Raw genomic sequence first — 26,191 nt, 5'->3', positions numbered from 1 at the left:
GCTGTCGGCATCCTCTTTCCCTTATCTTTTTCCTCCCCCCGCTGTTGTAGCGCGACATAGCGTTGCTCAGCAGAGAGAGCTTGGCACGTGCGAGGGTTGTGTGAGTCACTGCACACAGCTGCAGCGTTGGTGCGTCGACATCATTCCAAGATAGCGGTGCTGTGACACGTGATGGCAGCGCTTTGCCTCACTTCCTCGCCTGAGCCTTTTAGGACCTCTCCTTGCCCTTAATCCGCTCCATGTCTCTCTGGTTGGCACACAAGCAAACACACAGCCGCCGTCGCGCTCGGGTGCAGATGCCCCCCCCCCACACACACACACACACCGCCGTCTTCACCTAAGGGCGCATCGAGTCGTGATTAACTTCGTCCCTTTTTTTCCTTTGCACTTTCGTATTCGCGGCACTCAGCCATGCTGCGCACGTGCCGGCGTTGGCACACAGTCTTCGACGCCTGCTACGTCCTGAACCTCGACAGGCGACCTGATCGTTGGGCACATGTACAGCAGCAGGTGAAGCGGGCGAAGCTGCAGAAGTTTCTCAAGCCCGGCGTCGAGGTGACGCGCTTCAGCGGCGTCGATGGAAACGAGCTCGACGTGGCGGGCTTGCATAACGACGGGGTGCTCACAGACCTGGGCTACCAGCGCTATCAACTCCCCACGGAGCAGAAGCTGTACGGCATGGACCTAACGAAGGGGGCCATTGGTTGCGCCCTTGGCCATCGTGCGGTTTGGCGGCGAGTGGTAGCGGAGCATCGTGAGTGCGCGCTCATCCTGGAGGACGACCTTGAATTTCATCACCAGTTTGCCCGCCAATTCGCGGAGCGCTGGTCACGGGTCCCAGCTGACTGGGGGATCGTGCACATGGGTGGCCTTGACCTGCTCGCCAGTGACAAGTTGCCGCGGCCGTATATTGCGGACGGCATTCGACTAGCGTACCACGGTCACCGCGAGCTCACTGCATACGTTGTACATGCCGCCTCCGCTCAGCGCTGCCTCGACCTGACGCTGCCCATGACGTGGCAAGTGGACACCCACATCAGCAGTTGCCTCGCCGACGACACTGCAGCGCAGGACCAGTACATCGCCGATCCCAAGACGTATGTATTCCAACCATCCTTGGTAATTCAACTCATGTCCTTCACAACAGACGTGCAGAAGAAGCCCACCGACAACCCCGCCCTCGCAGACGCCGCGCGCCGCTTGCGTGAGTTCGTTGGTGGTGGCACGTCTGTTCGTTGAGTAAGCGGAACGATGCTGCTGTGTGCAGTGAGAATTGGCGCTGCTGGACACCCTAGCTGCGTACGTGCATGTGTGTGTGTGTGTATGTGGGTGGGTGTACACGTCTGTGTAGGGCTCTTGCCCTAGAGCCCACAGAGCTTGCCACGTGTGGTTGGGGTTTGGTAGCTGTGTTTTTCTCCTGTGTGGTCCTGCTCTTGGTGGTAGTTGCGTCGCTGGCCATCCTTCACACTGCATTCGACGGGCACTGAAGACGAGATAAGAAAGGAAAAGGGCAGAGATACGATTTGTTCAGTGTAGCACCCGGGGGAGAGGAGGGTTATGCCGGCCACCAACACTCCCTCACCCTCACCCTTTTCGGTTGCGCTCCCCCCCCCCCCATCACCCGCTTGGAGAGCACTCCATGCACCAGCGCTTCAGGCACCTCTCAATCATCTACAATTTCAATCACGCGAGCTCTTCTCTCTCTTCCCACCCTCCTCCCTCTCCTCGCCAATGCCGCCACAACTCTCCAAGGAGAGAGAGAGAGAGGGTGAGATCAAAAGCCGCGCGCTGTTCACCCTCTTTGGGTCTTTGCACGCACACACCCACACACCCTGTCCTAGCAAGCACCTCTGCCGATGCCGCAGCAGCTGCCCGTCCTTCGGCATGAGCAGCAGGCACAGTCATCGCTGACACCCGTCTCATCATCCCTCATCTCCCCCACGTCTGGCAACGACCGAAACGTATGCTTTGGCCCAGCAAGTCGCACAAGCGTCTCTGTCGCGTCAATTGCGTCGACACAGCGTGCCCTCCTCCCATCATGCGTGGGGTGCACTGTTGTAGTGCCCTCGCTACAGCACCAGCAGCATGAGAAAAACAACGCCGACGTATGGCGGAGTAGGAAGGCGGCCTCGGCAAGTAAGGCGGTGGTGCCAATTTTCACCGCCGCCGCCGCTGCGACGGCTACGTCATCCATCCGACTCAGCGAATCGCTCGCTCACACCAGCGTCGCCGCAGCAGCGGCCGCGCCGTCGTTGCACCTCGAGTACGTCGGCCTTGGCCCTTCGCTGGCGAGAGAGTCGTACCTGCCTCATGCAGAGAGCCCCGGTGCACACGACAGTGCAAGCACCAGGAGCGATGTACTTGCCCTGCAAGATGCTACCACGGGCCTCTTTGTGCGACACCTCGGCCTCAACAGTCTACCTGCCACGGTGCAGGCAGACGATGACGATGGCGATGAGGGCGGCGCAGCCGTGCCGCGCGGTGGGGATGACGACGGCGACAGAGCCTCCCCCACTGCCTCCTCGGCTCTGATGGGCGCCACCCCTGTCATATCCACCGCGCTGCTAGAGGCTGGTGTCGACCACCGCATTAGCCCATTTCTGCTCGATCAGCTCATCCAGCGCAGTTACCGACGAACTCGCTCCACAGTTGCCGCCTCTGGAAAGCGCGGCCTCAATCGGAAAGGACAGCTGCAGAACGGGCTCAAGAAGCCCACCTTTCTAAAAGGCACCGCTGCTAGTCTGCAGCGGGGCGGTGGTACGGCGGCCGTCATGCTTGAAGGTCCCGCTGCTGAGTTGCACTATCATGAACTGCCCGCAATACAGGCCGCCTCCGAAGCGCACTACACTTCGACTCCTGGCAGCGGTGGTACCGGCGGTGGTGCCACTTCGGCAGCTGTGGCGCAGCCCAACACGGGTGCACCGGCCGCCTCAGGAACGAAGCAGCTGCTCGACCTCATCGCTGAGTACGCCAACGACCTCAATGCAGGGGAGACGGTGGGAAAGACACCCCACGCTACCGCTCCTGGGATGTCTTCTACCGAGCACGCCCACATTGCCGCCGCAGTGAGCTCCAACGACGGCGCGCTTGTGCGACAACTTGTGGAGCACTACTGCACGCGTATTGAGGCCATCTCTCCCACGCGCACGTCGACGCGTGCAGCAGTAGTCGTACCCCCGACGCGGGCGAACATGCAGAGCCGAACAACGAGCAAGGACAAGAACGCGCGAGCCGGCCCTGGCGCGAACGGCGGCGACGCGAGTGAGGGCGGTGCGGCGTCACCCGCGTTCCCGCTCACGTCCGCCACACCAGCCTTTTCTCTACTCGACGCAGTGATGTGCGTGAGTCGCGAGTTCGTGGCGCAACGTTCGGCGGCTGGGGTGCCCGGTCAAAGCACCAGCGCGCTCAGCGAGCGGCGCCGACGCCTGCTGGAGCGCTTAACAAGCCTAGACCAGACACGCATCCCAGAGACATGGTGGGTGACAAGCCTGCCGTACCTCGGTCGTCTCGTTACTGCGACCGGAAGAAGGTCCAGCACAGCCGCATCGGCTGTTTCAGTTGGGGAGGAAGCGAGGCACGTGTCGATGTTGGCGACGGCAGACAGAACTCACACAAGAGCAACGCGAATGAGCCGCGCGAGTCGTATGGCGCGTAGCGGCGGGACAACATCGTCGCCGCCGGTGGAGAGCTGGGCAAGCGAGCAGTCGGACGAGTTCCGCTGCGAAGCAGATACAGCTGTGAAGGAGGCGATCCAAAAGGCCTCTGTGATCCGGACTGGTCCAGTAGACAGCGAGGCCCTCAGCAGCGGCGTCGGAGGTCAGATCGCTTTTGGTGCCGGCGCCTCCCACAACATCTTCCCTGCTGTCCGCCCGGTGGAGCGCTCACAGGTGTACCTCCTGGCAGAGGTGCTGGACCGCATGCTGCGTGACCCTTCCCACCCACGCTGGCTGTCACTGCTTGCCGATCCGCAGGTGGCGCGCTACGTACTCGCCGATGATGACGATACAGAGGATGACAATGCTCAGCGACGCAGCAGCAGCTACAGCACCCTGGACACCAGTCTCTGGGGCACGCCTGGAGAACAACGGCTCTTGGCCTACACAGACGCGGCCACACATGTGCTAGAAATCCTTGACACCGGTCTTGCTGAGCTGGTGCGGCAGGTGGCGAGCTACTGTGTGGAGCGCGGCGCCTTGCTCGACCTGCTACGCCAGTCCACCATGGACATTGCTAGCGCACATGTGCACCTCCTCAGTCAGGTAAAGCAGCAGGCGCACGTCGACGCGCTGGCAACGCAGACACTGCGGAAGGAGAAGGCGCAGCTTCAGCAAGAGCTGGAGGCGACACGCAAGGCGCTTGAGGAGCTGCAAAGCACCCACGCCGCGCTCTGCACCCGCGTTGAGCCGCTGCAGCGCAAGAGTGACCGACTCGATGAACTCGTGGCGCGCGTTGCCGCCAAGGCACGCCGCTTCGAAACCTCCCGTCACGACGAGCACGCAGCGCTACTGCAGGTGCTGAAGGAGTCGATGGAACAGTCCGCTGGCGCCGCGCTCGACAGCTTCTTCACGGAGATGCACGGCTTGCAGGCGCGCCACGAGGGCCTTGAGGAGGGGGCTGCGACGACGCACAGGGCCACCGCAGCCGAAATGCCGTCCGTCACCGTTGCACGCAGCCAAGCCCTCGAGCAGCGGCAGACGATGGAACAACTCTACACTGTGTCGTACCGACTTCTGCACGGGCTGCAAGATGCGATTACAGCGACAAACTCGCTCTGTGGGCGTCTCTGTGACAAGATGATCCTGAAGGACGTGTCACCCGCCGCCAAGGTCGCCACGTCTCGCTGGGCCGCCGTCGCACGGGCTGTCGGCGCCTTCGAGAAGGACAAGCGCCACCGCCAGCGCGTGTACGAGGTGTTCATGGAGTACTGCACCGAGCACCGTCATAAGCGCGGTGCCAAGGCGGACCTCGAGGCGGTGCAAACTGGCTACACGACGTTGAACAACACGGCCAGCATTGCCCGACAGGACTGCAGCTATGGTGAGGCGTTTCTTGTGAACGACAGTAAGGTAATGCAGTGCTGCGATAACTTCGACGACGATAAAGAGCCATCACTGGTGTCGAACGAGTCCTCTGCGCTCCTGACGCTCACAGAGGAGACGAGTCCTGACGAACGGCGGCCGCGGCGCAAGAACAGCACCGCGAAGAACGAGGAAGGCGTCGACATCGACCAGGCCGCCGCCTCTGCCGCTGGGGCACGGGAGCAGATGCAGCATGAGGTAGTCATGACTGGCACCATTATCACCCGTGACGATCTGGAGGCGATGCAGGCAACGGATTGCACGGTGGAGGAGGTAAACGCACTCTTTCGCAGGGACTTCAACATATACAAGTATCTGCACGGATCATGGCAGCAGTACGTGCTGGAGCGTCTGGAGCAGGCACAGCAGGGCACCGGGGCGGTGACCACCAAGACGAGCGGTCCTGGTGAGCACCATACCGCTGTGGAGAAGATGTATACCCTCCGCTTGCCGGACGTGCTGCAGATGCTGAGCGACGTGAGCGCGACGCTGGCGGAGGTGACAGTGCGCATGAACGCCATGACGAGCAGCGCCGTGTTGCAGGCTGGTCTGCAGCCGCCTCTCGAGCCTCCGTCGCACCCAGAGCAGCCCTGCCCGCTGTGCAACCGCCGCGATGCATGTGAGCTGGAGCGACAACGGCGACGTGAGGCGATGTCCCGTATTGCTCGTGATCTGCAAAGCAAGATGGACGCCGTGGAGGCAAAGAGTCGTGCAGCGCTGACAGGGCGTGACGAGGCGCTGCGGGAGGTACGGCGACTCAAAATGGAGCTGCAACACTCAGGCACGACCGCGCCTGCTCGTGGGTCGGCTGCATTGGGAGCACAGCAACAGCAAGAGATGCAGTTGAGGTCTTCGCAAGGACACCGTCAGCAGCGACGCAGGTCCTCACATCGGCATGCAGCAGCGGATTCCCCTGTCACGGGGTCGTCTGTCCACCAAGCACCTCTGCGGAGTCTCGGCAGCGGGTCTACCAGGCTTGGCAGCAGCAACAGTGGTACGATGGAAGCCACAGGGTGCTCAGAGAGCTCGGTGGGGGTGTCGACGGGGATACTGACCCCACCTGACAAGTGCCTTTTCCCGCCCATCACGAGCGTTGCGAGCTTGGGAACGTCGATGTCTCCGCAACACAGTCGCATTAGCTTCTTCGACGACGTGCATGTCGGCGATAGCTTCACCACTGCAAGCTACGAAGACAGCAGCCATGTCGGCCACCTCTCAATTCCTGTACGACGCCGCTCTACCGCCCAGATGGTGGCCAAGCCGGGCCACTCTGCAGCACAGGCTGACTCTCCTTCCAGCCTTTCGGTCACTAACGTGACCGTCTCGCCGCGGACAAGCCGCAAGTCTGGCGTCGAGTTCCTTGTGACCACTGGCCAGGAGGGCCCCCTTGGCGACCCTGCAAACGCGCCACCTGGCAACTACACTGAAGGCGGCGGTGTAACCAACAATGCCCGAGAAACAGAGGTGGAGGCGCGCCGGGGCAACGCCAGAGCCGCTGAGATGCCCAACGGTAACCCCGGCGGCGGACCGTAGTAGAATTAGGGCGGCCGCAATGGAGGGAGGAAAGAAGGTGAGGCGGGTAGAGGGCCATGTCGCTGTCATCACGTCTGTGTGTCCATGTGCGATGTGCACCCGCGCTTCATTGGCTTTCGTGAACCAAGCGCGCACACACACACACACATCTTCCACCACCCCACCGTCCTTCTCGATCGCGCAGAGTGCCACCCGGGTGAGCTTCTCAAACTTCTGTTCGCCATGTTTGTGTTTCTCCTGCTCAGCTCGCATGCGCAACCACCACCACCACACCCACCGCCGCCCCCTCCCCCTCTTTACATTCGCCTTTGATTTTTCGTGTTGATTCGTTTTGGGCTGTTTTTACTTTCGCTTGCATTGCTCGTACGCGCAGGAGTGCATCATGTGTGGTTGCCCCCTTTCTGCTGCGCATGCACTCCTCACGCTCTTCTCCACCTCTGTCTGCGTATGCACTGTGAACCTACATCGATGTAGGTGCACAGTGGATGCCCACCACCTTGTTTTCCTGAATGTACATTTTATGTGGAACCACTCACCGCCTCTCTTCTTCTTTCCCCTCTCTTCCCTCTCTGTGTGCCGTTGCGTGGCTGCCGGTTGATCTCCCTCCTCCTCCCCCTCGCTCCCCTTCTCCTTGCCAAGCCTCTCAACACCTCTCCGAATGGCCCTCATACGTTGTGAGCATGTTTTCTCTCCTCCACCTAAGCCATGAACCACACCAGCAAGCCGTAGCAGTGTAGGTATGGCGCTCGTCGACAGCAACACGCAGAGTGGTCCACGACTGCAAACGGCGGCGCTAACCTTATTCTCCGCGCGTGTGCAGGGTTTTGAGGGAGGGGCGAGGCAGGGGAGGGACTGGGGGTCGGAAGTTGTGGGCGTTGCGGGACGTAGATAGATGGAGCCTGATGTATGAACGAAAGCTCAGAAAGACATGCACATCCCCCCCCCGCTGCAGAACTGTGCAGCGGCATTGCCGAGGACAATGAGGGCGGTGTGCGGCTGTAGATGGGGTGTGCGTGTCGGTGGGTGTGCCACCAAGTGCATGTTTTCTTCGTTTCGTCTTATGTTTAGGGGGAAAAGGGATGACGCTCTGCCGCCGCCGCCGCCCCCTGCACCTCGTGTATATATCGCCGTCCACCTCACACCCACTTCCGTTCCCCGAGCGCTGGCCCTACAAAAAAAAAAAGGCACCTGGGCTACACTGTGCGTGATGTATGAAGCAGGGCACTGCTCCGAGCGCCAAATCAGCATAAACAAACGCCCCCGAAAGGCGGCGCGCCAACGCACCGGTTCGTGGGCACGTCCGTTTGCGCACGGTGGCTCGTACTCCCTTTTTTCTGCGCGGCGCTCGTCCGTGCGGGGGGTGGGGGGAGGAGGAGGGGGAATCGACGGCGCAGAGAGAAGGGGAGAGGCTTAGCAGAGAGAAGCCACGACGGAGTGCCAACGAACGTAGTCTCAGCCTTGAACACGGGCCTTGTTCTCTTCCCCCACCCCCCTCCCCTAGCGCCAGTCTCGCGAATGCCCCCTGCCATGCAGACCAGGCCTCGCTTTGTTCTGCCACACTAAATGTCCTCCTCTGCGCGTGGTCTCCTTCTGCCGCCCTCTCTGTCCTCTCTACGCCACCGTGCTCCACACGCACGTACACGCACACGCGCATCCATGCCACCTGCTTGCCTTTTCTCTGACGGCGCATCTCCATCATCCTCATCACCAAAGGTAGTGTGCAGCCATCAGCAACAGCGGCGCCGCACACTCTTGTGGGTTTCTTCCTCTTTTCGTTTCTCTTTTCTCTTGTGCTTTGTGGCCGATCAATCTCTCCCTCTCTGACTTACGGCCCTCACGCCTCCTGGTGCTCGGTGGGTCCTCTGTATTGCGCGGTGGGTCTTGGAAGGCAGGGAGGGTGAGACGTATCGGTGCGTAAGTGTGTGCCCGGTGTCTGTCTAGAGACGCCCACGGACTGCACCGAATTGGGCGGGGACTCTGTGGAGAGAAGCGAAAAAAGGCAGAGAGAGAGAGCGCACTGTTGTCGTGGCCGATACGGGAGAGGTACCACGCCATCACCAACGTGCATACGCAGACCCATTTGGTCACTTCTATGTGCTGCCGACACCCACACAGCCACCGAAGCACCTTTGACGAGCAGCAATCCCCGTCCCCTCACTACTTGCCCCCTCCCCCACCCCTCCCAAACTAATCAGCGAGGCTCAGGACGATGTCCACCTGCGAAGACGAGGAGCCTTTGGACCTCACGGCACGTGGTGGTGGCTTCGGGCACACCGGCGTGGCAAGCCTTGATACAATCATCCAGTCGCTGAACAAGCGCTACGAGGTGTACCAGCGTAGGCGTACCGCCATGACGCCGTTTGGCACGCCAGGTGACCCCTTTATTCCCGCTCCGCCCACTCCGCACCCCATTCTAGGCGACAGCAAGATGGCCAGTGGCGTCTCGATGAACACCGGCGGCGTCGGGGGTGGTGGCGGAGTTGCAGCTCCGCAGTCAAGCGAATCCCCGAAGGAGTCCATCATCGTCCCTCGCGCGCATCCGGCCCCGTACTGGGAGGAGCGAGAGCTCTACATCGTCGCTGAGGACCTCTGCTGCTGTCTCAACGGTGGTATCAACTACCGACTGCTTTGCGAGCAGAACCAGCGGGCATTGGAAGTGCTGCTGACGCTGGTGCGCGAAGATGTGCAACTGTGCATGTCCAGCGAGCTGGTGTTGCTTCCAGGCGGCACAGTGAGACCTTTTCTTGCGAAGCTCAAGGAACTCTTGACGGAGTCCAAGCGCCTACTGGGCGAAGCAGGCGTGAGTGTGCCACCACGGCTGGCAAACATGATTGAGCAGCTACCCAGTAGCGGTGGCGGTGCTAGTCATGCCTCATTGCACGCTGGCCACAACGGCGCTGCCGTTGCTTCGGCGCACCGTGGGGGGGCCCCACTGTCAACAACGTCGACGGCGCTCCACCCCGGCCGCAGCACCCTAAGCGCCTCCATAATGGCAAACGGACGGCTCACTGGCACGAGCGGCGGCGGCGGTCACCCGCCGGGCAGTGCTGCCGCCGGTGGTTCCATATTTGAGGCAGCAGGAAGCCGCTCAAACCACAGCGGCAACCTCCCCAGTCAGTACACGCAGTCGCATCATTCTGCGCCACCGCACAGGAGTTCACCTTCAGCAGGCCTGCACGGTGACAGCATCCGCGACGGTGGTGTGGAAGGTGGTAACGTGGCGGCTGCCGAACGACGACCTTCACCGGCTCCGCCGAGCCGCCCGCATCTAGTGTCCCCCGATAATGGGTACCTGCATCTCGGCAACCCTGGTAGTACCAACGGAAATGGATTGCTGCGGCAGCCACAGCCGCCGGTGGTATCGTCCTTTAGGCACCTCTCTTCCGCGGGTGCTTGCCGCAACACACCAGGCTTGGCGACCACCATGGACAGCCTGCCCGTGGGCTGCAGCGGCGCAGGCGGGGAGGGTGCCAGTGGGGTAGATGTACGCAGCTCGCATGAAAGCGGCTGCAGCATCTTACGAAGCGGTAGTGGTTGTCTGAATTCGTGGTTGCCGGGTGCAGATCTGGCCCCGATAACTAAACGCAAGGCGTTCCCCATCGCTACAGACGGACGTCCCCCTCAGCGCCACGCGCCACCACAGCCAGCAACGACACCCATGAAGCAGTGTGCCGCTACCGAGAGCACATCGCCGGTTCCCACCACGCTCCTGTCGACTGGCGACGTACCAGGCGTGCATGGGCACTCGCATGGAGTTGTATCGGACAATCTTGTGGACAGCAACTCAGAGGCGCAGATGAACACTGATGTGCTGGCCGTAAAGATACCTGGCGAGGATGCGCACGACGTGCTCGCTGCCCCTGCGCCGGGGCGTAGGCGCCGTCGGCAGCTGGAGGACCTCTACGGGGAGTTCTACGCGATGGACGGCATGGCCCTGCTCACCGATGCCCTCGGCGTCGTCCTCACACGCGAGTACGACCAGGCCGCTTCGCAGCAAGGCGAAGACGCCTTTGCTGCCTTCCAGCGGGATGTGTACGCCAAGGTCATGCCAGTCCTGCAGTCATGCGAGAGTCTGCAGGGCTGTATCACCGACCTGGAACCGCTTCGGAGCTCTTACCTCGCGAGCTGTCTCGCGCACCGCGTCCGGCCCAGCGGCGCTGTACTCGAACGCCTCAAGGGGATCGATGAAGACCGCTCTGTTGAAACGTTGCTCTTGGGAGGACTGCACCTTGGCAACCGCGGTTTGGTGGCCCTTGCGGAGAGCGTGTTGCCGCGACTTTACCGGTTGCGTCGGCTAGACCTCAGCGACAACAATGTGAGCGATAGCGCTCTTGAACCGCTGCTCCGCTCCATTCGCTATCACCCCTCGCTGGAGCACCTGAACCTCTCACACAACCCGCTGACCGATGGCGCTCTGCCGCTCCTGTTGCGCATAGCCCAGACGTTGCCGCGGTTGTCGGAACTGCTGCTACGGAGCTGCGCCATGAAGCCGGCAGCGCTGCAGATGGTGGAGACAGAGGTGAGAACGCCTAGCACGCACGCAATCCCAGGAGAAGCGGGTGGGCTCAGTTTGCAGCCACTCACTCGCGTCGGCAGTGCCACCGTCTCCGCAACGAGGACCGCCGCCGCCTCAGCACTGCAGCCGAGGCCGCCTTCGAGCCTGCCACGCCTCACGCTACCACGGGGCGAGCGGCGCTGGTCACCCATGTCCATGGGGCGAGCTGAATCGGTGCCGAGTGGGAGCAGTAAGGGGATCGATCAAAGCGAGAAAGCACTCAAGGAAAGGCTCCCAATAGGCATGAAAGTGGCCCAGGAGCCCATCCTGCCTGCTCTGGCAACGCTCTCGCCCAATTCCTTGTCGGACCGCTCGCCACCCGGCCGCAAAGATGGGGCTGGAGACGACAAGTGAGAAACTCGGGGCGTTGCCAACGTCGAGAGGGGGATGGGGGGGGGTAAGAGGGGGTGGGTTGGAGAGGGCTGCTTCCTCATTGAACCTGTGCAATGCGACGATGGCCCACTGTCGAAGATGCGCAGGTGCATCTTTCTTGCGTTCTCTCGCAGTATCTGCGAGTGTGGGGGTGCGCAAGCGCTGCTGGCTGACGAATCCCTGTGCTCCTGCGTTTATGGCGGACTCGGCATGCATTCGAATGAGGTGCGGCTGGTCTTCTGTGTTTTTTTTTGTTCTTTTCTCCTTCGCATCTCTTGATTCGACCCCCACTCCCCCCCCCCACCCACCCACCCACTCACTCTCCACCTCGACTGCGCTCTCTCTCTGTCGGTGTCTGTGTGCAACTGTCTCCACGAGGGCGCGAGGTGCGCTCAATCGTGCGGTTGACATCGCTTTTTCGCTGTTTCGGCTCTTATGCGCAGAATGGCTCTCTTCTCTGTCCTTTCTCCCCCTACTCCCCTCTCCCTCTCCATTCATCACGCACGCACACACACGCAGTTGCGGGCTCCCTCTGATGTACTCTCCCCCCCCCTCCCCGCATACACCGAGAAGATGTACGTGTACGGCATTGCGTGTGTGTGTGTGTGCGTCATTTCCCCTCTCGCCTTCCCCTCTACTCAGTCGAGTCCGCCTCTACAATGAAACCGAAGAAGTCGCTATAGCGAGGCGAAGCAACAGAACAAGAAGATGCGATGCAGGTAGTCCTCTTGACCGCGCCATGCAGCATGTGAGTGAGTAGGTGTGTGTGTGTGGGTGTTGGTGCGATGTCAGGGTCCGCTCGTTGTTCAAGGAATGCCGTGTGTGTATTCACATCCCACGTACGGGCGCAGATCATACGCCGTGTGCGGAGTGTGACCTGCTCGCACTTGGTGGGGGACACATCAAGGTCAAGAGATCAAGCAGGAGAGACTGGCCTGCAAGCGTTATGTTTTCGTGAGCGACGCGTAGGTAGAAGAGGTGGATATGATATTCATCAACGCTGCTGCTGCTGCTGCTCCCCCCCCTCCTCCCCTTCCCTTCTCCGCTTGTGGACCACCATCACTGCTGCATCCACGTGTCACTCCACCCCTTCCTCCCTCCACTTCATCAATCCTTTCCACATCTTCTCGTGGCCTTTATGCTGGTCGGCGAACACACGACGCCTGCCATGGGCAACAATGGGCTCTTGCGTCTTCATCGTTGACGTTGTGGCGGTGTTGCACGTCTCACTCCACACACAACTCGCACACTTCATCGCTCACCCCTCCTACCCACGCGTGTGCGCCTCACTCGATAGTGAAACGGAAAAGCCAAAGCCGAAAGAAGCGTAGCGACTGCCCGAACCGGCGTCCTCGCTCTCTCTGTGTCTCTGCGCATGCAGCTGTGAGGGGGAAGGGAAGGGAGGGGGGGGGGCGCATTTGACTAGACTGTTCTTCCTCTCACTCCTCCCACCCCACTCCAAAACACAGACACACAGTGACGAAGAGGGAGAAGCCAAGGGGGAAAAGAAAAACTCGTTGTCGAGATATGCCACGCCACCGCCCCAGCAGCAGCCGTGGTGGGGACGGCAGCGATCGCTGTGGCCGCTACGCCGCCGTGGTGGAGAAAGGTGAGAATGCGTGGAAACGAGAATGGAGCAGATTCATATCCGGTGTGAACCTCAAACGTCTGCGGGATGGCACGAGCGGCGTGGCGCTGAAGGCCTCGGCCGACATCGAGCGCCAGCTGGTAGCGCACGATACAGCACCAGCGTTCTTGCCAGTGTCCAGTACGCCTGGCAGTGGTGAGGGCGACGCGGAAGTGAACAATGATGACACTCCATTGGGGGCGATCGCCAGCCACGCCAGCTTCTCGTACCTCTTCTCCTCGGCGGCTGAGCGGCGCGCCGAGCGGGACGCGCGCGACCGGGCTGAGAAGGAGCGCCGCCAAGCCCATAAGCGCGAGCTAATGGCCAAGAAGGACCCCTTGAGCGTGCTGAGCAAACATCAGCGCGCCATGCACGACGCCGAGCAACGCGGGCTACGGCTTGATGGCATGACACGGAAGGAGCGACGTGACTTTCTTCACCTGACAGTGACGGAGGCGCAGAGGAAGGCAGAGGTGCAGTCGCGCGAGTTCAAGCTGCACGACTTGATGGATGAAAGGGTGGCTTGGTACCAGCAAGGGCCGCACCCAATCGATCTCATTGCTGAGAAGCTGGTGCGCCGTAAGGCGGAGAAGAAGGCTAAGCAGCTGGGGCTCAAGTATAACTACTTGGCCCCGCACCCGTCCTGGCTCGCAAAGCGTGCGCAACGCCGTCGCGAGAGCCTGCTCGTTGGTCTCGGCAAGCGTCTTGTCTTCTCGGAGAGAGTCGTGGGCGAGAGCGACGACGACGATACAGTTGTGCCTGCGAGCGAGGTCATGGTAACGGACCCGCTCCGCCACCTCACGGTGCCCTTGCGGAAGATGGGCCTGCTGCTCGGGCAGCACGATTCTGCGCCGCCATCTGCAGCTGCCATCGCTGATCCGGGCGCTGACGCTGATGCTGTGGGAGAGGCAGCAACCGGTAGCAGCAGCGATGGCAATGTAGGAGAGGGAAGGGAAGCAGACAGGGAGGAGGCGCAGGTCGTGGGTGATAAAGCCGGTGGCAAGCAGCGACGCGACACCGCGAGCACTCAGGAGGAGGCTGCGCCAGCTTCCTCTGCTTCCGTCGGCGCTGGACGATCGAGGAACTCCCTTCCAGCGAAACACACTGACGGCGAGACGGACGACGACGCGGCACAGGTCAGACTTCCAGACGTCATTGTGCTGCAAGACCCGTCCCGCATCGCCACATCCTTTGTGCGCAGCGTAGTGCGGGATCGCACGACAGCGTTGGCGATTCAGCAATTAAACCGCACGACCAACTTCCTCAGTTCGGGATTGGTGAAAGGTCCTAGTCTACACCCGGGGGATGCGTTACTGGAGAATTGTGTTCCCGTGCGGGACCTCGGCGCACCCCCGGCGGCAACGACCACGACAGCATTGATGCCCTCTCCGAAAAGTAGTGCCACCCCACCAAAGCGGCCTTCATCTGTGAAAGCCGGCAAGAAGGCTGCGGCTGCCTCGAGGCGCTCCTCCACCGCCAGCAGCGACTGCAAGCGTGTCCGTGCGGCAGATGATGATGAGGGCGACAAGCGTCGTCGCCGCCGTCTCGGCGCTGACGCGAGCGCCTCAGAGTTGCAGGCCAAAGAGTCGAAGCTCACCACATTGCCATCTGCGCGCCCCCACATTGCACCCACCTACACTGGCCCCTTCAAGTCGGCCAAGTCAGCAGCAGCGGCAGCCCCTTGCAAACCCAAGAAGGCCAAATAAACGCAGGAAACTCACGTAAGAGGGAGCGAGCAGCTGATGTGATCTGGGAGATGACTATCACGTTGCAGCTGCCCAAATATCGGGGACTCTTGGCCTCCCCACCACCACCACCACCAACCATCGGCTCCCCTCACAGCCCATCGCGGCAACGCAGTGCATGGCGGTACGTGCACGTACACATGTGTGCGTGTTGCATACGACGCCTTCTAACCACGTTTTTGTTGGTTTTTACCTCCACTGTGGGAGGAGGGGGGAGGGTACGTGCACCTCATCCACCACCCTCCTCTCCTCCCTATCCCTATCCCCTCTCTATGCGAAGTCGACGCAGGCTAATCGAAGTCGAGGTGCCTGTGTGTATCGTTATGTAACCACTCTGCCTCCCCCCATCCTCTCCCTCCCCGCCTGCCCACCCACTCATGCACGTTCTCTCTCTTGCTCGCGTTCTCTTATCTCACCACGCAGATGTCTGTGCAGAGAGGCACGCTAAGCATCCTACAGGCTCATCATCGCTTCGTCTGCTGGATTACGCGAGAGAAGCTGCGGGTGTGCTCGCAATGGCAAGCACGAAGGTCAAGCAACAGACTTGATAGACACGCACACACACACACACACACACACACACACGTGAGGAGGGGGAAGTTGCGAGAGGGTCGGAGAGCCGATCGACAGACCTAATGTTTAAGCAGCGAGACAACGAGTACCACTCGCCCATGACGGTCGATCCATCCGGCGCCGGGGCCACCACATCCGCAAGCCTCCTCGATAGAGTGGGAACAGGCAAAGTCGCTAGCCCATTCCTCGACGGCCCGGCTGTCGCCGCGGGGTCGCGCAAGCGCGGCCGCGATATTCGCGGCCTGGACCGCTTCCGCTCCGTTGTGTACGGCGAAGACGGCTTCCGTCGCCTGCACGCCATGGTCGCGCGCAATCCCGTTCTCATGTATCCCCCAGACGGCATCGAGGCGGCCCGCGCGCGTGTGCTGGGGCGGAAAGCGGAGCTACAGAGCGCACTCGACCGCAACGCGCACAATCGCGGCCCGGACGGCGATGGCGACGATGATGACGTGTTTGCCCTATTTGAAGCCCGACAGCGCGCCGAAATCGATGCTCATCGTGCCGCAGAGGACGAGGATGAGTCAGGGCAGCGGGCCAGCGAGCACGCGCCACAGCCCTCGAGCCTCGCCTCGATCTGCCACGACAACGAACTGGCCACCCATCACCACAAGCAGCTGGACAGCTACCTACGCCTACTCTACGAGTTCAACCACGTGACGTTTGCAAAGCTGCCGATGGAGGATACTCTGCAGCTGCTGTCGCGGTGCGGCAAGGAGTCTGTCGCCCACATCGTTGAGTACGAAACGCAGGTGCGGCTGCGTCGGCAGTCACGCATCAGAGAGCTGGACGAGCTGCGGCAGGAGCAGACGGCGCTGGAGGGGCGACACCTCGCTGCTGAGGACGCCGAGGATGCCCGAGTTGTCCAGTTCGCCGAGCAGCGGCAAGCAGAGCTCGACCTGGAGCTGGACAAGGACGTCACTAAGGCGGTGCCGCTCGATGATGGCAACGCAGATGAAGACGTGACGGCGATCCCCGAAACGGACGTGCCATCCGCGCACTTGACCGCCTTCGTCGTGGACGGCGGCCTGGAGGGGGACATGGGCGAATAACGGCGGCGGAAAGCATCCCCCGCATGCCGGTGAACACACCTTCTCATTCCCCACCCCTTCTCCATGGGGTTTACCGCCTGCGCTCTTGCTAGTGAGAGGCCGGTGAGGCAACTGCTCCTTCTCCTTCCGGTGGTTTGTCTCCATACCTCCCTTCCATCACCGCCGTGGTGGAAGGACGGTCTTGGGCAGATGAGGACGGTGGCAAAGCGGTGCTGTGCGTTGTGCGTGTGAATGTATGGCAGCACCAGCTCTGGGCTGTGTACCTGTGCCACTCCCCCTTCCTACCTCGCCCCCCCCTCCTCCTCAGCCTGTCTCTTTTGGGGGGTTTTCCCCCCTCCTACTCCAAAGGCAGCGCTCTTTCCCCTTCCCGCCTTCTGTGACTTAGTCGGCACACTCGGTGCACACGCCCTCGCACTTCATGCGCTTGCGATGCCATCATCGCTTCCCCCCCCCCCCCGATGCGCACACGACCTCTGCACTTGTCAAGACGTCCACGAAGAGGTGATGCCACGCCGTCCCCTGGGCGCACCACTGCGGGTAGGCAAAGTCCCGCGTCCCTTTCCCATTATTTTCCCCACGGCCACCCTTTTCATCGCCTGCGTTTGTGTCGAAGCGCTGGAGCGCTTTGCTGTGGTTGTTGCGTGGGGGCCGAGCGGGCGTGTCTGTGCGTCTGCGCGGATGAGTCAAACAAAAGATCCACGAGCGTGGGTGGGTGTGTGGGGAGGGCCTCTGCACTGTACTGACACTCCATCTTCGCTCTTCCTCTCACCTCTGCCTCCCCATCCTCTCCTCCTCTTCTCCCTCTGTACTTGCGTGTCATTGTATGCTGTGCGTGTGTGTGTGTGTGTGTTGTGGGTGACGGTGACTCGCTCTTAGTTGTCGCCAACTTCGTCCTCCGCACGCTCTCCTTTGGTTTTTTCCGCGCTCTTTCATTTCTGTCGTTTCCCCAAGAGGCTCTCTGTCTCCCCCCGCCCCCTCCCCTTCTCACACTCTACTCGATGTCAGGCCAGATCTTCCTCTATATCTCGAACGGGCGCACCCTGTGGGTGCCGCGTCACACGCCCTCGCCCACCGAGACAAAGCCCGTCTGCATGCTCACTTACGTGACGCCGATGGAACTCTCTCGATCCTTTTACCTCTTCGACTACGCAGTGCAGGTGGTGGAGAACGCGCAGATGGCGGCCATGAACCCGAACGCCAAGACGCCGAACGAGGTGCTGGCGGCGGTGAATGACTTCCGTCGTGTCTGCGCCGAAGATCAAAACTTCTTACTTCAGCGCTGCTACAACTCACCTGCCCAGCAGCAGCAGCAGCAGCCTCAGCAACAGCCTCAGCAGCAGCAGCAGCAGCAGCAAGTAAACGCCTACCCAAGCCCTTACTCGTCGAGCCCTTCCCAGCAACAGCTAATGATGTCGCCCGCGATCACCTCGGGCTACAGCGGTGGCAACAACAGCGCGGGAACCACCGGCGGTATGGACTCGGCAGCCCTCCTCACTCAGCTGCTTCAGCAGCAGCGCCAGCAGTCTCGGATGATCAGCGGCGACAACACGAACACCCAGGGCTACCAGGGCAACGATACCGGTGGCGCCTTCGGCTACAACAATGACAGCCGCAACTACTATGGTGGCGACCGCGGCCGTGGCGATCGCCGCATGCAGAGTAGCCCCTATGGCAGCAACATGGGCTACTCGCAGAACATGGTGATGATGCAGGGCGGTATGCCTCGGCAGCAGCAGCAGCCGATGATGATGGGCTACAACCACATGAATCCCTATGGCATGAACCCAATGATGATGTATGGCGGTGGCCCCGGCCAAATGTACCCCAACGTGCGCGGCGGCGCCATGCGCCGCAGCAACTACGGCGACGCCATGATGATGATGCAGCAGCAGCCCGGCATGTACGGCAATCGCCGTGGCATGGGTAACCACTCGCAGTCGCAGCAGCAATCGCGGATGGGCGCGATGGTGCGAAACGAGCCGGAGCCGATCAACATCGACGGTGTTACGGTGCCCGAGGAAATCAAGGCGGTGTACATGAACCCTGCGCAGCAGCTCGTGATCGCGACGATGCCGGGTCCGCACATGACGGTGTGGCTGCGCGAGCACCCTTACCCGACAGACCTGCAGGACAAGAAGTTCGTCTTTGGCAAGAAGGGTATCTGCCTGATGCTGAAGGCCTCCTTCGAGGAAGTGAAGGAGAGCAAGCCGGTAGAGCTTTTCCCGAAGCAAATCTGCACGCACTTCTTCATCTACGGCTACTGCTCGCGCACCAACTGTTTTCATGAGCACCACACTGAGGATCAGCTTCGGGAGCTGATCGCGGCGCGGCATGTGCAGCTGAAAGCTATGACAAAAGTGCAGCGCCATCAGCTTATTGATGAGATTGAGCAGAAGGAAAAGGAGGGCCTCGCCGCGGCGGCGGCGCACCGAGAGGAGCGAGAAAAAAAGCGCGCAGAGGCAGCTGCCGAGCGGGAGGCCCGTCGTCAGCAGCGCCTGCAGCAGCAATCGCAGCCAAGCCAGATATACGCCTCCTCGTCTGCACCCAACACACAGCCGAATCCGTCGCAAGACATCGGCAGCGACAACGAGGACGACGACGCCACGACGCTGGGTGGGGCCGGCAGCAGCCAGCAGCAGCCTAGCGCGAACCCGTCCCTGGCGGACACGATAGCGAACAGTCCCTCACAGGACCCCCAGGCAGTGTCGACGGGGGCCGGTGAGGCTACGGCAGAGGCCCCCAAGACGCCTGCAAACAGCGACGTCGCAGCGAAGCTCGGCATCACCGATAGTGACGACGAAGACGGCGATGACTCTACCTCGTCTGCCAGCGGCAGCAGCTCCACAAGCAACGCGAAGGCTAAGACGGACGCGGACGCGCCAGGAGACGAAGGGGACACCGACGAGGATCACGACGACGCTGAGGATGAGGAACAGCAGGAAGAAGAGGAAGAAGAGGATCCCAAAGCCAAGAAGTCCAAGGCGAAGAAGCCGGCTCCGAAGAAGCGCGGTCGCGCGGCCGCGCCGAAGAAGGCAACGAAACGCGCCAAAAAGTAGTAGAACTGACGCATTCGTATCGCGGAAAGGTGGCTGGGGTGTACCTGTGACGTTGTGCAGGTGCACGCTATTGCTCCCTCTCCCTCCTTCATATTATGATCGACCCAACAACCACACACACACACACATATGCACGCACTCCCACGCTCGGCATCGAAGTGGTCCGCAGGTCTGATCGCCTGTGTGGATGTGCGCTCCTCAGCCCCCCCCCCCCCCGCGCTCTCTCCCTTGGTCTTCTGACCTCCTTTTCGCTTCTTCTCTTGCCACCCTCGCAGAGACCCTCCCCCCATCCCCTCAAACCCCCGCCCCTCTCTTGCTACTGCCTCTGCATCTCTTTTGGCTGGTTTGGTTTGGTTTGGTATTCCCACTTGATTCGGCCATGTATGCTCTGTGATGACTTCCTGCTCTCGCGGAGGGAAACAGAGAAGGAAACAGTCGAGGCGGGCGGCGGCGCAGCGCCTAGCCGGGGGCGTGGGAGAGCAGGCGGAGCAAGGAAGAAGGCGGCTGACGGATATGTTGGCACCGCATATCGATCCAGCCCCCCTTTTGTTTTCCATCTTTTTGGGGGTGATGGTAACGTCGTCAGCGTGTGGGCATGTGTGTGTGTGTGTTAATTGGCTCTTCTCTTGTTACTCGTTGCACTGGTAAAGCTATCTGTGTCACAGCGCTGCTCTCTGCCTCTTCCCTGTTGCTGGCTGTCTCCTCTTTTGCCTCTTTACCTTCTCCTGCAGCACACACACACACACCGTTCACCCTCCCCCTTCACACACCCCTGTGGAGTAGGTGGGTGGGAAAGAGAGAGCGAGAGAGAGCGCGCACGGGAGGTAGCGGAGATTCGGCGCATGTGTTCGTTCATTTTGTGTTCCTTTGGTTTGCACCTGTGACGATGACTGTGGTGGTGGTGGTGACGGCGCTTTCGATGGTCCAACCCAGACTGTTGGGAAGTCTTTGTTTGGCGAAGGACAACGCCGCCGTCGCTGATGGACACGGGTGTGGGCGTGAGTCATTTTTCGGGTACGGCCTTTGCCTCCCCCTTCCCTTTCTGTGTTTTTTTTTTCTCATGTGAGTGCGTGTGCATCAGGAGAGTAAATGAGCGGTAAGGGGGAAAAAGCGAAGGCCTCTGTCGCAGTCTGCGTAGGTGCGTGGCCTTCTCTTGCTCCTCCTCTCTCGCTTTGATAACGTCATGTGTTCTTCTGGTCGTTGAGACTCTTTTTTAACGTAATGTAGCGCGTGTGTGTGTGTGGGTGAGTGTGTGTGTGTGTGTGTGTGTGTGTCTTCTCTGCGTGGTTGGACGGGTGTTTAGGTGTACTTCAGTGGAGGAAGAAAGGAGAGGAGGAGGAAGCCGCAATGATGAGGAGGAGGGGGGGTAGTGCGAACGTGTTGCTGAACTGCTCCCCTCTCCCTCGTATTGGCACCGCTCTCGCCTCCCCTTTCTCTCCTTCTCTTTCTCCATTCATCTCTCATGCAGCTAGCTCTCCGGTGTACACTGACCTGCGCATGGCACACAAACATGCGTAGGGCGCCGCCGATGCCGCTGATATTGTCATTGCGGCTCTTTATTTTTTTGCATTTCTTCAATGCCTGAGGCGCCAACGATCACTAGGCACAAATTCCTTTACGTTCTCCATGGATGTTGAGCATAACCGCAAAGACACACTTACCTGCACGCCTATCGTACACACACATCACGCGCCCATGCGCATGTCCCGTCGCCACTACACAGACGCGGGAGAGAGGGGGGAGAGGGGAGGGGAGGGAGGAGGGAGTCGCACCTCCAACGCAGCCCGCACGTGCACTCTGACGCAAACACAAGTCAGACTCAACCACAGCTACGCCCACACTCACTCACTCACTCACTCACGCTCTACACCATTAAGGGGAGGTTCACGCACACGTCAGAAGTGTGGAAGCGCGCCTTCACAGCACTACACTGAGGGGTGGGGGGTGGGGGGGGTGTCGACAACAACAAGACGCCTGGGTGCAGGGATGAGGGATGGCTGAACGGTGCGGAGGAGGAACGAACGTAACGTAACGCGGGTGCAGCTGTGGATATGATATCGCTCGCGCTTGCATATTCAATCAATCATTGAGTGAAGAAGTCAACGTACAGAGACACCCGCTCACACACACACACAGGTAGCACGCCCCAACCCCGCACAGTATTCCCCATTCCTTTGCCCCTCCACTCCACTCACCCACCATCACCATCCCTCCCGACCCATTGCCACCACGACATCGGACTTCCCCCTCCGTTCTCCTCACACTATTCTAGCAGTCACCGAGGCGCATACACGCACCCAGGGACTCCTCGCTGCACTCGCGAGACGCTGAAAGAACGAAGTAGGGAGGGGGGCATCTTTCCTCTGTTTTACCCCCTTTTTCGCTTGCTGGTGAATTACATCAGGGGACTGAGCGAGCGCGCCTCAGCTCTCATCCAAACCTCCTCACGCACCCACCCACCCCCCGCCCCTCTTCCCACCTGACCATCTCCAGACATACCCTCACGCACAACCTCCCATACATACAGACGTGTACAGACAGCCCCTGTTGCCTACCCATTCCCATTACCGCCTCTCTCTCTCCCTCCCCCCGGCCCTCCCCCCCCCCCCTCCGCCCTCTTCACTGGACCTTCCCTTTTGTTTTGGCCTCGGTCATCGTTTGCTGTTTGGTCCCCATCACTGTAGGCGCACTTCGCCACCCGCAAGAGGCAGCGCCGATTCAAGACATGCATACACACACACACACATACACACACGCATCGACCCTCAGAGAGACATCACATAGAAGAAGCCACACACACGCTCTACTTTTCAGCTCGCACTTGGGCAAAGACTGCGCGGATCGACCTTTACGTCGAGAACCGCCCCCGTCCCCTCCCCCCTCCCCCCACCCCTCATCGCCACGTCGTTCTTCTCTTGCATTATTGCGGCACTCAATGCGTGAGCTCCTTGGCTGCATTAGGGAAAGGCGTAAGGCGAGAGGATAGTGGCACTCACGGAAAAATGGTGGATGGGGAGGAGAGGGAGCACGACCCCTCTTATCCCAGCAGCACAAAAGGCGCACGCATGCACGCCGTCTCACACCAGACACGCGTGCGCATACGTGTAAGACGTGCGCGTTGCGGCAGAAGCTGTCAACGAAGATTCCCACATTCATCTTCTCTTACATTCCCTTCCGCTGCCTACCCTGTGTAGGCACGTGGGGGCATTTCCCCCATGTGAAACCCAAGCCTTACAGTCTCACAGCACACCACATCACCATCCCTCGTGCTCGGTAGTGGCGATCCCCACTGCTGCCACTAGAGGGAAGGGAAGAAGAGAGGAGAACAGGGCAGAATAAACGCACTCTCTGAAGATGGGCACCGACGACGAAGCACACTTCAAGCACGCGGCGAGAGACAACGAGACGCACACTGCGTACTCCTTTCTCCAATCCATCCCTCCCTCTCTCTTTTTGGGGGGCCGCTCTCTTTCTTTCTCTCTGTATCTCATGACGCACTAGGCGACTCACCTGCGTCGATGACTGTGTACCCTCTCTTACTGCCCACTCACCATTCCGACTTCACACACCCCTCTCTTCTCTGCCTCTTAAACTCGGTCTGCTCCTTTCTGGCTTCTACCCATACCCCTCTCGCCTACGCACGATTTGCCTCTCCTCCATTTCTTCATGGCCTGGACACGTCCCGCACACGTGCAGTAGGACCAGGAATTCGAAGCTTGCTTCAGCAAAGCCGGCGTGAAATAGAGAGTAAGTAGTAACCGCAGCAGTGCCTCTCTTTTCGGTAGCACCGAGTGCTTCTGCATGCGAGCGAGCTGCCGTACGAGTTTACGTGTGTGCCCCTTCGTCGATCGCCGAACTACAACCCGCTCCAATATGCTCCGTCGTGTAGTAACTTCGGCTCCAGCGGCGGCCACCGCAGCCAGCGCTGTGCAGGTTCGCAGCATCTACGAGTACAAGTTCGGCCAGGTCCCACTGACCCAACCGTTTGGCGGCACCTCTCGCATGCCGCCTCACCACCCATCGAACCCTGTCCCGGCGGTGGCCGGGAAGGTGGAGATCACGAAGCTGCACAACGGCGCGCGTGTCATCACGCACAACCTCGGTGGCCCGTCGGTGTCGGTTGGCGCCTACATACTCGCCGGCCCCGTGTACGACCCACCAAGCGCGCCGGGTGCTGGCGCCATGCTGCACCTTGCCCTGACAACGAGTAACTTCAATAATTCGCTATTCCAGCTCGACCGAAACATCCGCAGCGTCGGTGCCGCTCAAACGCACTTCGAGAAAAACAAGCACCACATCGGCATCCGCATCGACGCCCGCGCTGACAAGTGGAGGAGCACAGCGTCGACGTCGTCGCGCACGCAGCGGCGTCAGCTGCAGAATCAAAAGCAAGCGGAGCAGCACCTCCCGCTGAACCTTGTACAGGACAACATCTTCACCTGCATCGCCGCCCCGCGCTTCCACGAGTCGGACTTGGAGCGCTTCCGGGACACCGTCGACAACCAGGTCGAGGAGCTCCGCTGGCAGTACCCGGCCGAGTACGCGAAGCAGATGCTGGAGACAGTCGCCTTCTACTGTGAACCGCTCGGCAACCCGCGCTTCGTGCCGGCGATCAGCAACAGTCTCATCACCAGCAGCGTGCTGCTCGAGCAGTACAGCCGCTATGTCGTGCCGTCGCGCATCGTTATCGCTGGCGTCAACGTCGACCACGCCGCGCTGATTGCCGAGTACGAGAACACCCCGTTCCCGCACTCCGCCTCCGCGCCGCACCACGCCAGCGCGCAGCCGTGCAAGGTGAACTCGAAGGATGAGGCCGCCCAGTACACTGGCGGCGAGCGCCACGACCACGAAGACCGTCCCAAGGCAATGGGCACGAAGCCGGACATGAACACGGAGTCTATCGTTGCCATCGGCTGGCTCGCGTACGGCAAGGACAAGAAGATGGTGAAGGACCACGCCTCCTCGATGGTGGTAAAGGCGCTGATCGACATCGAACTCAACGACTCCATGCGCTATGCACGTGACGAGACGCACGAGCACATGTGTCTGCGCGCCTTCTATTGCCCCTACCAAACGGCTGGTCTCATTGGCTTCACGGTAAAGGCAGAACCGCAGGCAGCGGTACGCATGGTGACGGACACTGTGAAGATGGTGCGGGCGAAGAAGGCCGCTGCTGCGGACTCGGTGCTGTCCGTGGCCAAGAAAATGGCAAAAACCCAGTTCATGGTGCAGCATGCCGATACCATCCGCGACTACTGTGACTACCTCGGTACCTGTCTCCCGATGGAGAGTGACTCGACCGTAGCTACGTCGCTCGAAGAGGTGGTCGACGCCATCAACTCCGTCAACGCGGCAGATGTGGCGAAGGTGTACGAGAAGATGTTCGCGAACACCGCCAGCCTTTACTCCCACGGCGAGGTGCTCGGCTTTCCTTCCATGCGCCAGATGGGTCTGTAGTGCCATCCAGCAGCACCATGAAAGCAAATAAGTAGCCGAAGTACACGTGTCAGCGGGGATGGGGAGTGTGTTAAGCTCGTTTGTTGCCGTGCATATGTGTCTGCCGGTGCGTCAGCGCTGTGGTTGGTGGTCGTCGTGGCACCCGGTGCTCTGCCGTCCCTCTCTTCCTCGGTCAGGGAGAGGGCGTGCTGCCCTCGGCTCTGTCTTAAGGTGGTTTCTTCTTCGTTTTTCGCTTACTTGGTAGCCTCTTAGTACTTTATAAGTCCCTCTCTTCTCTTCTTCTTCCCACCTCCCCCTCCCTCCCTTGCCTGCACATCAGCTCAGCTATAGTGTCAGTGTCAGTGTGATTTGACTGCTCTGTGTAGCAGTGCCGGCAGTTTGTACTCCTGAGGAGAGAAAATAGGGAGACGAAGGCCCCCGTGGGCGTGAAGGAAATGCAAAAGAGGTGGGCTGGCGCAGAGATGTGGAAGGAAATGATGGGGCAGCAAATCAGCTTTGGTTCGTTGTATAGACCTTTGCAGCAGCAATGCCGTTGCACAGACGCGCACGCCAACACGGCGCTGCTCGCGTGTGCAGCGTTGCTCAGGTTATGACTGTGTGTGTGTGTGTGTTAGGGGGAGGGGGTCCGCAGATGACCGAGGAATGTGGGCTCACTAACACACCGCGCTCCCATTACGGGGAAGCACAAGCAAACGTAGCAAAGCGTATCCAAAGAAAACCATCACAGCAGTAAAACTCAAACTGAAAGGGAAGCAGAGCTGACAACACGCTTCGGGAAATGTCGGAGAGAAAGAGGTGTGTGTGTGTGTGTGTGTGCGAATCCGCTTGCAGCGCTGAAGCGCGTGGAAAGTAAAGAGTGGCTCATACCCCTCTCTGTCTCCGCCTCTGCCCAGCACTCTCACGTTCGCGATGGTGGAAGATGAAAGAAAATGTTAACACGCTTACATGGACACACACACACGCGCGCGCGCTACCTGTGCTCTCGGGTGTACATATGTGCCTGCATCAGTTACCCTTCCTCGACCGCTTCCCTCCCCTCCCCTCCCCTCCTCGATGGCGCCCTTCCTTGCTGTTGCGGTTGTTGTCTTGCTGGGTGGACACGCGTCCCCTCCTCATTGCCTTCCCTCACCCACACACGCACACGTG

At 60.4% G+C, this 26,191-nt stretch overlaps 7 protein-coding genes across 7 annotated transcripts; all 7 read left to right on the top strand.

Moving 5' to 3' along the window:
- Window positions 1-411: 411 nt before the first annotated feature.
- On the top strand, window positions 412-1,239 carry LPMP_130820 (glycosyltransferase family-like protein; the record flags this gene model as incomplete). The annotated part of the gene is made up of 1 exon (XM_010698862.1): window positions 412-1,239. One exon carries the CDS (start codon window positions 412-414, stop codon window positions 1,237-1,239), a length of 828 nt encoding a protein of 275 aa, XP_010697164.1.
- A 617-nt stretch (window positions 1,240-1,856) lies between these two features.
- On the top strand, window positions 1,857-6,611 carry LPMP_130810 (hypothetical protein; the record flags this gene model as incomplete). The annotated part of the gene is made up of 1 exon (XM_010698861.1): window positions 1,857-6,611. One exon carries the CDS (start codon window positions 1,857-1,859, stop codon window positions 6,609-6,611), a length of 4,755 nt encoding a protein of 1,584 aa, XP_010697163.1.
- Window positions 6,612-8,820: 2,209 nt separating this feature from the next.
- Window positions 8,821-11,520, top strand: LPMP_130800 (hypothetical protein; the record flags this gene model as incomplete). Its single annotated transcript, XM_010698860.1, has 1 exon — window positions 8,821-11,520. The coding sequence occupies one exon, from the start codon at window positions 8,821-8,823 to the stop codon at window positions 11,518-11,520; it is 2,700 nt and encodes an 899-aa protein (XP_010697162.1).
- A 1,545-nt stretch (window positions 11,521-13,065) lies between these two features.
- Window positions 13,066-14,871, top strand: LPMP_130790 (hypothetical protein; the record flags this gene model as incomplete). The annotated part of the gene is made up of 1 exon (XM_010698859.1): window positions 13,066-14,871. The coding sequence occupies one exon, from the start codon at window positions 13,066-13,068 to the stop codon at window positions 14,869-14,871; it is 1,806 nt and encodes a 601-aa protein (XP_010697161.1).
- Window positions 14,872-15,545: 674 nt separating this feature from the next.
- On the top strand, window positions 15,546-16,532 carry LPMP_130780 (hypothetical protein; the record flags this gene model as incomplete). Its single annotated transcript, XM_010698858.1, has 1 exon — window positions 15,546-16,532. One exon carries the CDS (start codon window positions 15,546-15,548, stop codon window positions 16,530-16,532), a length of 987 nt encoding a protein of 328 aa, XP_010697160.1.
- Window positions 16,533-17,530: 998 nt separating this feature from the next.
- Window positions 17,531-19,588, top strand: LPMP_130770 (hypothetical protein; the record flags this gene model as incomplete). Its single annotated transcript, XM_010698857.1, has 1 exon — window positions 17,531-19,588. One exon carries the CDS (start codon window positions 17,531-17,533, stop codon window positions 19,586-19,588), a length of 2,058 nt encoding a protein of 685 aa, XP_010697159.1.
- Window positions 19,589-23,461: 3,873 nt separating this feature from the next.
- On the top strand, window positions 23,462-25,045 carry LPMP_130760 (mitochondrial processing peptidase alpha subunit, putative; the record flags this gene model as incomplete). Its single annotated transcript, XM_010698856.1, has 1 exon — window positions 23,462-25,045. One exon carries the CDS (start codon window positions 23,462-23,464, stop codon window positions 25,043-25,045), a length of 1,584 nt encoding a protein of 527 aa, XP_010697158.1.
- Window positions 25,046-26,191: the final 1,146 nt, after the last annotated feature.

This window comes from Leishmania panamensis, assembly GCF_000755165.1.
Source record: "Leishmania panamensis strain MHOM/PA/94/PSC-1 chromosome 13 sequence".
Classification (NCBI taxonomy): Eukaryota; Euglenozoa; class Kinetoplastea; order Trypanosomatida; family Trypanosomatidae; genus Leishmania; species Leishmania panamensis.
Note: the sequence above shows the minus strand (reverse complement) of the source record. Positions and strands in the feature narration are given on the sequence as shown.